The sequence below is a fragment of the Giraffa tippelskirchi genome, chromosome 8 (genome assembly GCF_054371585.1).
Source record: "Giraffa tippelskirchi isolate mGirTip1 chromosome 8, T2T-mGirTip1v1.2.pri, whole genome shotgun sequence".
NCBI classification, from domain to species: domain Eukaryota; kingdom Metazoa; phylum Chordata; class Mammalia; order Artiodactyla; family Giraffidae; genus Giraffa; species Giraffa tippelskirchi.
The window spans coordinates 143,503,368-143,515,825 of NC_137282.1; the positions used below are offsets into that span (position 1 = coordinate 143,503,368).

At 44.6% G+C, this 12,458-nt stretch overlaps 4 protein-coding genes across 8 annotated transcripts in view; 1 reads left to right on the plus strand and 3 right to left on the minus strand.

Annotated features, from left to right (window-relative positions):
• Nucleotides 1–12,458, minus strand: part of LOC145518485 (ubiquitin D-like) — a 62,722-nt gene that overhangs the window by 26,007 nt on the left and 24,257 nt on the right. For all 3 annotated transcript variants that reach the window (XM_081523133.1, XM_081523132.1, XM_081523131.1), the window contains one exon: nt 11,062–11,160. In XM_081523133.1, the coding sequence (XP_081379259.1) occupies nt 11,062–11,067 (6 nt within the window). In that variant the 5' untranslated portion in view covers nt 11,068–11,160. The remainder of the gene's footprint in view (nt 1–11,061; nt 11,161–12,458) is intronic.
• The window catches only part of LOC145518457 (olfactory receptor 2H2-like), a 49,498-nt gene that overhangs the window by 12,783 nt on the left and 24,257 nt on the right, over nt 1–12,458 (minus strand). The window contains exon 3 of the mRNA XM_081523082.1: nt 11,062–11,160. The gene's annotated coding sequence lies outside the window, so the exon portion shown is untranslated. The remainder of the gene's footprint in view (nt 1–11,061; nt 11,161–12,458) is intronic.
• On the plus strand, nt 3,948–6,306 carry LOC145518486 (ubiquitin D-like). The gene is made up of 2 exons (XM_081523140.1): nt 3,948–4,022; nt 5,275–6,306. The coding sequence occupies exons 1-2, from the start codon at nt 4,005–4,007 to the stop codon at nt 5,743–5,745; spliced, it is 489 nt and encodes a 162-aa protein (XP_081379266.1). The 5' UTR covers nt 3,948–4,004; the 3' UTR covers nt 5,746–6,306.
• The window catches only part of OR2I1 (olfactory receptor family 2 subfamily I member 1), a 30,495-nt gene continuing 24,257 nt past the window's right edge, over nt 6,221–12,458 (minus strand). For all 3 annotated transcript variants that reach the window (XM_081523085.1, XM_081523086.1, XM_081523084.1), the window contains 2 exons: nt 11,062–11,160; nt 6,221–8,520 (listed from right to left, as the gene is read on the minus strand). In XM_081523085.1, the coding sequence (XP_081379211.1) occupies nt 7,576–8,520; nt 11,062–11,067 (951 nt within the window). In that variant the 5' untranslated portion in view covers nt 11,068–11,160 and the 3' untranslated portion in view covers nt 6,221–7,575. The remainder of the gene's footprint in view (nt 8,521–11,061; nt 11,161–12,458) is intronic.

The window sequence follows — 12,458 nt, forward strand, 5'->3', positions numbered from 1 at the left end:
CCCAGTAGGGACAGTGATGTGCCCTAGACCACCCATTCAGCTAGGACCAAGCTAGGAGGCTGTGGATGTCCCAGACATTTGTTTGAAAACCTGCCAAAGTTTCCACAGCATGATCTTTGAACTTGGCTAGTTTTCTGAATTTGTTAGAGGGGCAAAGGAAAAGAGATCTTTTTGCCTCTGAAAAAGTGTATTGTGACACAGAGGAAAAAAAACAAGTCAGATGGACACTGTGGTGAGAAGCAAGAAGGAGTCAGTTCCCAAGCAGAACCTATTGACAGCAAGGGACATCGGGGTGTTTGGGACCGTCCCTCCCCTGGACTTAGGTTGGGAGGGAATTTCACATAAGAAGGGAGGAGGGCAAAGAGAGATCAGAGTCTGGATTTGTTATTCTCGTTCCTTGAAAGGACTGAGTTTCTCGGAATCCGGATCCTATCTGGGGAGGGAATCACGTGAACTAGTTTTTCCTGGGAAAACCTGTGGCTTGCCCTAGAGTAACTCAAGGCTGTAAAATCCCCCAGCTCCAGCGGGGAGTTTTTCTACCGCTCTGTGGAATTGCCTTGCAGTGTTGTCTTTTATTACCTACATTCCTGGGAGAGCAGTTCTCTCCTAGCGTGCAGTCTTCCTCCAGGCTCTGAATCCTGCTCTTTGTTTACCTCTGCCCAGGCAGGGTCTGCCACATGCATCCAAAGGCTCCTTGCATTCTCTGCTTTCCTTTATCTATTTATTCCCCCAACTTGTACTTTTCCTGTAATAAAAATGTAGGCAAGGGCGTATACTCCCCACCCTTCATTCCACTGAAGCACCACATGAGAAGATGAGGACTGTAGAAAGAGAGGTTTGCATTTGAACCCTTACTTGTTGTTGTTTAGTCTCTCAATTGTGTCCGACTTTTTGCGACCCCATGCACTGTAGCCCGCCAGGCTCCTCCGTCCATGGTATTTCCCAGGCAAGAGTACTGGAGTGGGTTGCCATTCCCTTCTCCAGGGGATCTTGTGGATCCATGGATCGAACCCGTTTCTCCTGCACTGACAGGTGAATTCTTTACCGCTGAGCCACTCGGGAAGCCTGTGGAACCCTTGCTTACGAGCTACCACTAATATGACTGTGGGTAAGGTGGCATCCTGTTTATCCATAAGGGTACTAATACTTACCTGTCAGAATCCTAAATTACTTAATGAGGTACCATTTAACAAAACCTTGTGCAGTTCCTGTAATATAATTGGTACTAAGTGTTATTTTCCTATTATTATTCACTTACTTATTCATTCATTTATTGATTTACTCATACATTTGGTAAATATTTAGTAAGAATGGAATGTCAGACAGCCTGGGAAGTGTTGAAGATACAAGTTAAGACTTAGCCATGACCCTCAAGATTCTCACTGTTTACTGAGGGTGAAGGACAAGTATGCCAATGACATTATTTCTAGAGAAACATGCTCTGGGAAGTTTGCTGAAGGAGTATAGAAGGACAGAAAATGGGCATGTAACCCAGCATAGGATGGAAGAGAGTCAGGGAGGTCTTCCTGGAGGAGATGCTGCTTCTGTTGTATATTCTTATAAATCCACAGTGTTGGGGGTAGAGTTAAAGGGAAAGCCATGTTCAATGATCTGGTGGCGGAGAGCCTGGCATGTTCAAAAATACACAGGGAATTCAGGACCCCAGTGCATGGAAAGAAGTGGCTAGACCTACAGATCTGAAGCTCAGGGTGGGGCTGTGGATACAGATGTGAAGGGTATCAGCAGACAAATATCACCCTTGGGAAATATTCCTGGGATCCTCCTCCCCCTGAGAATGTAAACATTGGCACCAAGGTGGTATAGGTGCCAATATTTACATTCCCAGGCCAGAAAGGCAAAGCAGAAAAGGTATGAAAAAAGAGTGATTTAATTTAAAGCAGGTTTAACCATCTATTCTCCCTCTTCTCTTTCCAATAATGATGTGGAGACCTAAGAAATTGAGGAGTGCAAAGAAAATGTGAAAACTGAAAGCTGTTTCCTCAAGTCTGCTTTGTACAACTTTTTATTTCTCTCTTCAGACCCAACACCCATCCTTGTCCTGCTAGAGGAGTTTCACTTTTTCTGTCACTCTCAACCTGATCTGACGGTTTTTGCCTGGCCACTGATGACGTTTCAGAGTTCCCAAATCTTATTGGACAGTGCGTGCAGGGGCGCCCTTTTCTACTGTGGGGTAGCCAGAGGTCGCAATCATGTTTTCTAAACAGAGAGACTCTTGGAACCTGCAGAAATATCTGAAGGGAGAAGAGCAGGTCAGGGTTTTCAGTCTATCCCATCAGGTTGCATTCTTCCCCCTTCATATTCATTCTGTTTATAAAAAAGTTTGTCTACCCCACAAAGTATATTTAAATAATAATTAGTTTTACCAACTTTATTAACTATTTATTAAGAGCTTCAGTTAAAAGAACATAATTTATGTTAAGCTTGTTGAAATATTGGAATGAGTTCCTGGGTCCCATTACTTGTGTAGACACTTCTGCAAAGCCAAGTTCTCTAGGCTGGAAAGTGCTGAAATAAAATGGGATCATGTGAAATTTATCAGTGAATGAAGGGACAGTAAATTTCCATTGAAAACACAGTAAAGAAATTAACTTGGCTTTTTTACAGACTTTTTACTCTGAAATATTTGGAGCACTTTAAATACATGTTTTATTTAAAAAAATGGGTTTTATGGAGATGTCCTGAGACTTTCAGAGAGAGCGGGGATTAACTTGAAATGTTAGGAGATCAGAGTGATCAAGAAAATCCTCTGAGCACACACAGTTTATGTACTCTCTCTCTTTTTTTAAAAAAAAATTATTCATTTACTTGGCTGTGTCAGGTCATAGCTGCAGCAGGCGGGATGGCATAGGAATCCTTAGTGGAGGCATGTGGGATACATTTCCGTGATCAGGTTGAACCTGGGTCCCCTGGATTGGGAGCTTGGAGTCCTAGTCACTGGACCACCAGGAAAGTCCCCTCTTTTTCTCTCCAATCCAAATCTGAAGATCCAAATCTGGATAAACAGCTCTTTAGGCATTTCTGAGGTCACACTAGTGAGGGTCCAGGGGTAAAGGTGAGGAAATAGAGGCACTGTGGTGCGACAAGGATATGTGATTGTTTTGCATGTGGAAGGTGGGAGTCAGTGTTTGATTGTTGGCTTCAGATTGTTCTCAAGTAGTGGATTTGGTTTCCAGGTTCTCAGACAGCATGAGAAGAATGTTAGAAAACTCAAGGCCCAGGAATCTAAAGTTCTTTGTAAAGGACATTTATAAACAAAATTTTCTGAGTCTGGAAGACACTTAGGAATTCTCTCCAATCACATCATTTTATAGACCAGAAAGCCAACATCCAGGGAGGTGAACAGACTTACCCAGGTTAATTGAGTGTCAGCCCTGGGACTGGAACTCATGGCTCTTCTCAATCCAGGGTTATTTATGTGTTTTCTCCAGGTCAGCTTCTCACATTCTGCTAGGCTAGGGTTTTAACAGGCTGCTCCTGGTCACATCACACATGGCAACTCTCACTGTCCTCTCCCGGGCACCTCTGTTCTCAGGAAGTTCTCTGACTAATGGCGGGGTAGTGGGGGGATCTTAAAAGCTAAGGGGAGGACCACAAGTGTTAAAGGTCTTCAAGCTAGTGAGCATCAGAGCTGCAGGCTAGGAAGTCACAAGTCAGGATTGGGAGTGGTGAGTTGTTTATCAGGGGAGAATTCTCAACAGAGAAAGACCATCCCATGTTTGGAACAGACAGGACAAATGGGTTGACTGTGGGGCCAAGTGCCTAATCATAAGGTATTTTTGTTAACTGACTCCCCAGTAGCAAAATTGAAAGTAACTTGAGGAGGTCTGACTACAAACGGTAGAGAAAAACTTGAAAACCACAGCACCCCAGGCAGGGGATTTCCAGTTTCGCGGCTTATATAAACTGGAGGCCCTGGCCTTTGCTCTGTCTCGTGATTCTGCTCCTCTGATTGCAGTCGTGATTCTGCTCCTCTGATTGCAGACATGGCCACTGTCGTTGATGTGAGTTGATTTGATACTGAGGGTGGGGAAAGGGAGAGGATCTCTGAGATATGGGAAAGAATTGGGAATGGATGAGGGACAGTGCTGGGAGGTGAAGGGGGTGGTTGCTGGAAAGGCATCTGGAAGGGGAGGAGATGGGCACTGTTACTGAATGTGAGAGAAGTTTCCATGAAGAGAACCAGGTCGCTTGGCTCCTGAGTTCTCTTGCATTGAGACCTTGCACTGGTCACACTTAGGTGTACATGGTAGGAAGTGGGAGTGGGCTTTGTGCTCAGCAGGGCTGGCAAGACTTGAAACTATGGAAATATTTTCTTGATCCTTTTCTCTCTTAGCCTGTTTAGGCCTCCAGGGCTCTTAAACTTAAGCTTTCTTCTTTTCCCAAAAGAGAGGTCTACAGAATTCATTTATTCTAAGTTGTTAATGCCTGTGTAAGACTATATGCTCTACAAAAAGAACTTGGAATGAGGCTAATGCTTAGCATAGAAGCGTGAGAGTTCAGTGAAGAAATGTCTGTGGCATCTAGTTTGGGAAGATATTTTGAATGAAGCCTGAAACAGGTCCCCCAAGACTTTCAGGTGATAGCACAGGAGTGAGATTCTCTGTGTTCATGTTATTGAAATAAGACTCAGATGTAGTCCCTACTTTCTGTGAGCAAGACCCTGGTCCAATTAAAGGAGGGGTCATATTCTACAACAGGTGGATATAAGAACATAGGAAACAGATGAATAGGTGACATTGAACACAGCTTCATTACAATGTGTGAGTTATTATTTAAAGCATTAAGAAAGAAACTAACAGTACAGAAAAGATGTGTTGTAGACAGAATTTCCTTCTAAAGAAGTCATAGTCATGGAGGACAGCCATGTGAGTATTCCATTAGGCAGTCAATTGGGAATTCTGTTTGAGAGCTGTTTTTCAAATCTGGTGTACATCTTTGGATGCTTTCTAGTTGTATTTAGTTTTTGACATTTGACAACAATTATCTGGAGAGGAGACAGGTAAATAAGATAGGAAATTATCAATAACATTTTGCAATGGATAAGAGGACAAAGGGATAAGACTGGTTTTCTTGCATTATTACGACCTGGAAATTTCAAAGACAAGTTTCAAACAAGGGAAGGGCACAGCTTGTTGTAAAGGATCTGGAGGACCATATAGGCAGAGAGGGGTGGAAGCAATGGAGGAGGGGGCACAAAGGGTATGGAAGAGGGCAGTCATTCTAGGCAACTGTCTCTTGCCTACTTTTGTCCAGGTGACTGTCCATTCTGAGCAATGGAGAACAATGACCTTCACTGCCCATCCGGGAGACAGAGTGAATAAGATCAAGGAACATGTCCGTGCTAAGACCATGGTTCCTGTACAGAAACAGGTCCTCCAGCTGGGCTCAAAGACCCTAAAGCCACAGAGAACTCTGTCATCGTATGGCATCGACAAGGAAACGACCATCCACCTCACCCTGAAGGTGGTGAAAGACAGTGATGAGGAGCTGCCCTTGGTTTTGGTGGAGCCTGGTGATGAGGGGCAGAGGCACGAGCTCCAGGTGCGAAGGTCCAGCTCAGTGACCCAGGTGAAGGAGATGATCGAGATGAAGACCACTATACCCCCTAAGATGCAGATTGTGAACTGCAATGGAAAGAAACTGGAAGATGGGAAGATCATGGGAGATTATGGCATCAACAAGGGCCATTTACTCTTCATGACATACCCCTGCATTGGTGGGTGACCATCCTGCAGATGGAGTGATAGCAGAAACGAAAGAGCTCATTTCCTTTTACTTCTTACTCACTAACCACACCCTCTGAAAATCTCCCAAAATTAATGTGAAAGATAAATAGAAAGAGAAGATTTAGGTTGTGCTGGTGAAGAAGGTTGTAGAACATTTCTAATTCATTGATTCTTTCATTTTCAAATGATTGAATAATTGCAAAATTGCATATAATACATTATATGTTGATATGTTAGAATATATTGGAATTTGAACACCGATTAGAGATAACATTCAAAGCCAGCTTGCATCCTGTCTTGGGTCTGTCTGACTCATAGAAAAATTCCTATTTCCTTTCCCAATCAACAAGAATACATTTTACGTTGTGATCCATGTTCTTCTAATTACTGTGTTTGCATCTATGTTTAGCGCAGTGCTTCTTCTGTCATATTACTCAAAAATTGTTGAGCTACACTTACTTTCTGCTTACAGAGAATGGTGAAATGCTTTATTATGAAGTGAATTATTTACTGTGATGATTCCAATCTTATTAATAAATAATTTAGAAATTCAATCAAACTACTTCCCCTCGCCTTATTTAAAGCTATTTGTTATGAAGTGAAACTTCACACCATGCCCCTTTTACTCTCTATTTCTCACACTCTTTTCAGTTCAGTTCAGTTCAGTCGCTCAGTTGTGTCCGACTATCATTCTATCGTTTTTGAGATTGCATCCAAGTACTGCCTTTCGGACTCTTTTGTTGACCATGATGGCTACTCCATTTCTTCTAAGGGATTCTTGCCACACTCTTATTAAACCATTCTTATTTCTGGGGATGATGGTGGTCATGGCAAGATATTCACGTTGGGGATCTAGAGGTTTTATGCCTCTAGTGGGGGCTTCTTGGGAGTAGATGTATTTTAGGTGGGAACAGATTTTTAGAAGATTGAGTGATTGTGGAGCAGTCTCTGTCCTGACTGCCTTAGGCTCTAGCAGGTCTTCTCTGGGTTGGATGGGGGCTGAGGATTGGTTCCTGTGTTGACCCCAGCACTGCCCACAGTCTGGCTAGTGGGGTGTTCCCCTCTCTGTTTCCTCCATCTCTCTCCCTTCCTTTACTCCTCTGTCTCACCACCTTGGGTCTCCTTCCCAATCACCTGTATGTTTTTCTTGCAGCCTGAAACACGTCTACCCTCTTCCCCACTCGTCTCTTCTCTTCTTTGTAACTGTCTCAAGAACCACTTCCTGCAGAAGACTTTCTGAACTTAACCCCACTCAGCACAACCGCACTTACAGGTGTTGCTCACTATAATTATGGGTCAAGTTCTCTGGGGTGGGCACTGTTTAACTGGGTAGGAGGGCATTTGTTTGCACTGATTCCCTGCAATGAGAGACCATGTCTTCTTTTTTTGGATGGAATCTCCCGCAGGGCTGACTCTATGATGTTATTGTCACTTAGGGATATGTCTGATGACAGCCACCATAGGGTCTTCCATGGCCTCTTCCACTAGACTGGGATCTTCATACATCTCTTACCAGCATACGGACTGTTCACTGGGGGATATGGTATCCCTGAAGATGGGAAAGGTCCTCCCAAAATCTCACTTTCTTACGTACATCAGCTTAGGAGAAAGCCCAAGGGCCATTTTCCCCTCACTAAACCTGCACAGTTAAAGGACACGGGGAGTCTTCCCTACAGCACAGGAACCTTTCCTGATGGGAGGAAGGGACCTCCCCATTAATCATGGGCTTCTTAAGGACAAATCTTATGGATTCCTGTAGAGAAATGAACAGACTGGACATTCCCATCCTTGGGCCCTGGGGTAACACTCCCCTCCTTCCCCGACTGACTCACTGTGCATCTTGCCCTCTCCCCACACCACCCAGGAGCCTCCTCGCTGCCCCCTTCACTTCCTTATTCCTGAGTGTGTAGATGAGTGGGTTGAGGGCGGGTGTGACTACAGTGTAGAAAAGAGAAATGAACTTGCCCCGCCGTTTGTTGTAGTTGTGCGTGGGTTGCAGGTAGGTGTAGATGGCTGAGCCATAGAACAGGCAGATGGTTGCCAGGTGAGACCCACAGGTGCCCACCGCTTTCCTGTGGCTCCCTCTGGTCCTCATGCCCCATACGGCGCGGGCCACGCAGCCATAAGAGGCCAGGATGACGGCTGACGGCACCAGCAGGATGAACACGCGGGCAGCAAACATCTGGCGCTCGGTGGAATCTTGGCCGCCGCCGTCGCAGGCCAGCTGGAGAAGCGCGGGCAGCTCGCAGATGAAGTGGTCCACCCGACGGGGCGCGCACAGCGGCCGAGCGGCCAGGAGCGCGGTTTGCGCGGCAGAGTTGGTGAGGCCACCGAGCCAGGCGGCGCCGGCCAGCGCGTGGCAGAGGCGCGGGGAGGCGAGGCCGGCGTAGCGCAGCGGACGACACACGGCGGCTGCGCGGTCCAGAGCCATCACCGCCAGGAGGACGCACTCGGCCGAGCCCAGCGCCAGCGATGCGCACAGCTGCGCCAGGCAGCCGCCGCGCTCCAGCCTCAGCGCCCGGCCGCGCAGGTTGGCCAGCAGGGGTGGCACCACGCTCGTGGTGAAGCCCGTATCCACCAGGGCCAGGTGGCAGAGGAAGTAGTACATGGGCGTGTGTAGTCGTGGCTCGCGCACAGCCAGCAGCACCAGCGCCGAGTTGCCCATCAGAGTCAGGACGTAGCAGAGGAGGACGAGGACGAAGAGGACAGGCTGCAGGGAGGGCCAGTCGGAGAAGCCCAGCAGGAGGAAGCGCTCCTCTGTGCTGTGGTTGCCCTAAAGAGGGAAACTCGCAGGTTTGGAAGGACGACACACACAGGGCGATGTGTCCCTTACAAGCAAAGGAAAACCCGGACCATGGGAGTGGGGAGGGGGAACAGATGGCAGCACACACATGCTTAGGTGTCCACTGGAGCTCATTTACAGATCTGAACCCTTAGTTTAGGAAGGCAGCCATATATTAGTATACTCTAGTTATATATTTGCCAGAAAATTCTATGAGGAAATAGAATCTCCCTCCTAGAGATGAACAGATTTGGGCTCAGTAAGGTAAAGCATCCCAAGGTCATAGATAAGTGAGTGGCCCTGTGAACTTGTACTCAGGACTGTTTGATTTCCAAAATCAGTATTTTATCAGTGGCTTTCCTGCTAGAAGGAGGAGAAGTTTTAATTTGTGGTGAATCTCTCTTCTAGGCTGTGTCCAATGTCCATGCCACTCCTGCTCACCAGCTACTGTGATGAGCATGAACAACACAGATGGACACGTATGTACCAGCCTTTAAATCCAGAGTCATATGGGTAGGAAAGATCACTGGTCAGGAGACCCGGGTTTCACTGAGTAGAACTCCCTTTGGCTAATGATTTGATATGAGGATGTCACTTCATTTCCTCCCACCTCAATTTTTTTCATGTGTGAACCATTGAGTATGAACTAAATGACCTCTGAGATTCCTGTACTACCTTCCTGGCTCTCATTTTAATAAATATTTTTTTTCACTTTAACAACTATTTTTCAAGCAAAGTAAAAGTGGATGCAAAAGTCTTAACCCTTGAGGTAACGCCAAATCAAATTTCTAACAGTACAGAAACCATCATGGTTGATGTGATGGATAAAAGTCACATAGAAATCTTCCTACTGCATGGTCCCTGACAGGTATCATTATAAGGATAACTTATTTAAAAAATCGTATTCACTGTTCTTAAATTATAATCCTGTATTTTTTTATTGTTCAGAAAAGAACCTTCTTCCCCCTAACACAACATTGTATTTGTATGGTTCTCTCATTTGTCTTCATTAAGCAGAATAAGTATTAATGTTTTGATTAACAATAAGGGTTTGGGGGATTTTTCTGGTGGTCCAGGGGCTAAGACTCGGCACTCCCAATGCAAAGACCCTTTGTTCAGTCCCTTGTCAGGGAACCGGATCCCACATGCCACAACTAACGGTTCATATGACACAACTAAAGAGTCCTGCAAGCCACAATGAAGATACTTTATGCTGCAACTAAGACCTGGCACAGCCAAATATTGATAAATAAATAAATAAATAAATAAAATTAAAAAAACCCACACACACACAAGGATTTGGGAGTCAGACTGCTCCTGTTTCATTCTTGCTTCTCTCATTTCTTACCTGAGCAACCTTGGCCAATGGTGTTTAACCTCTCTGTGCCTCAGTTTCCTCACATGAAAGTAGAATTGGTTAAGTAGGTCAAACATGTAAAGCTCTTAGATCAGTTTCTGACAATGTAGTAGATGGTGAATAAATGTTAACTCTTAAACCCTATTTCATATCAGGAAACAGGCTTTTAAAGGGTTCCTACACTAGGTAAGGACAAAACTGGTGTGTGAATTTATATCCCTTTTCACTCTGACCTTATGTGAAAAATTAGATAATATCCTTATTTTATACAATAAGAGAGGAGGGCAATTGAAGTTAAATAACTTGCTCAAAGTTACATAGTTTGTAAATGCCTCTCAGGATTTCAACCCAAATCTGATTAATTTGGGGAACCTTGCTTTTTTAAATGAACCAAGCTCTAATATGCTAAAGACTGTGATGGATAAAATTCCATACAAAGATAGACCTTTATTTCTGGATAATATTATAGTCATATCAGAGATGAAAAAAGTATGAAAGCTGACATTCAGGCTTATGGTTCAATGGCGTTAGGGATGTTGAGTTATAAAAAGTCAAATTTTCTAATTCTGTGGCTACATAGACACACAACATGCAAACCCACCAAACTCTGAAAACAGGCACACAGTGGTAAAATTGCACAGACATCTTTACTGCAGGTACACACAAATTCCCAAACACGTAGCTCAAACATGTTTGTACACACACACAAACACCCTATCCTCCTCAAGCATCCAGAACACAAATATGTCATAAAAAACATCAAAAGAGACACAGATAAATAGAATAGTATTATGGACTCTATGGGAGAGGGCAAGGGCGGGATGATATGGGAGAATGGCATGGAAGCATGTAAATTATCATATGTGAAACGAGTCGCCAGTCCAGGTTCAATGCATGATACAGGGTGCTCGGGGCTGGTGCACCGGGATGACCCGGAGGGATGGGATGGGGAGGGAGGTGGGAGGGGGATTCTGGAAGGGGAACACATGTATGCCCATGGTGGATTCATGTCAATGTATGGCAAAACAAATACAATATTGTAAAGTTAAAAAATAGAAAATAAACTAATTAAAAAAAAAAATTCTAACGTGTCTTCACACATCATTTGGTGTTCTAGAATGCACCCCTCATCCATAAGACCATTTTTAAAAAGTGGCATGCGGTAATAAGCCTACCTTCATGTCTTATTCTTTGGCACTGATGTTTGGGCCTTCAGCTAACAGATGAGAGGCTGGTCTCTTGCTCCTGCTCTGGATTTTCTGGGTTTGAAGTGGCTGGGGGAGGGATGAAAGAAAGGCCAAGTCACATGACTGTTGATTTCTGGAATGGGTGCCTGAGATCAGAGCAGTTACCTTAGGAAGAAGACTTAGGGTGGGTGCTTCTTGCTGGTCAGCAGAGGAATGAATAGAATGTCCTGGGGCAAGAAGCCCCCTAAGTCCTGGGATACACTGAGATCCAGGTAGAGGTAGTGATGCAGGTTCCCGGAGAACCCTGTGATGAAGTTCAGACAAGGCAAGGACCTGACCCTTGTGGTGATGGCAAATCAGTATTAGTGGGTGGTGGCAGCAAAGATGTCTTTCCTTAAAAATGTTTTTTAAAAAGTGAAAAAAAGCCCACATCTCATTTTATTAGATTTGATTCTTATGTGTTCAAAACAAAAAAAAGAAGCATAAAAATGTTTTTTAAAAAATAGAAAAAATCCATATCTCATTTTATTAGATTTGATTCTTTATGTATTTAAAACAAACAAACAAAAAGCATAAAAATGTTTTTAAAAAATGGAAAAAAAATGTCCTTCCTGATTCTTAAGGGCAGAGCAGTTGTAGAGAATGAAGAAGGAGCCAGGGAATTAACTGATTCCTGTTATTTAGAGAGGGTGGAGCTCCGGGGACTCTATGACCCTTTCCCATAATTAGTCCTTCGTATGGAGGTGTCCGGAGAGAGAGCTCTCCCAGGGTAGGCAAGGGAAAATACTAGAGGGAATGGTCCTTTTGGGTAGAGTGTCCCTGGCAGCGTGTGGAAGCCAGAGGCAGCACAATTCCTTCTCACATTGTTGCTACTCTTAATTTTTAACTGGTTTAGGATTTCATCCTCTGCTGGGTGACATTCAGCCAGCTGTTTGACCTCAGTGATTCTTGGTGTCAGCATCTGTGAAACGTAGGTAGCAACCCTGACCTGTGGGAGATGTTGTAGATTGGATGAGGTCATCCTCAGTTTTGAACACAGCTTTGGCTCTCACTTCATCAGCTTTATCCCCAACACTCCTCATTGCTGTCATTTCCCACCTCACCCACTTTGCTTTCCTTTGAGACACACACATATGTATGTACCACTTTACATCCCCACCAACAGCACACCAGGGTTCTCTTCCCCACATCCTCACTGACACTTGTTATCTCTCTTGTCTTTTTGATGATAGCTGTTGTAATAAGTGTAAGGAGGTGATATCTCATTGTGCTTTTTTGGGGGGCTGGTCTGTGATGGGTCTTAGTTGTGGTGTGCTGGTTCTCTATTTGTGGCACTCGAGCTTAGTTTCTCCGAGGCACGTGGGATCTTAGTTCCCAGACCAGGG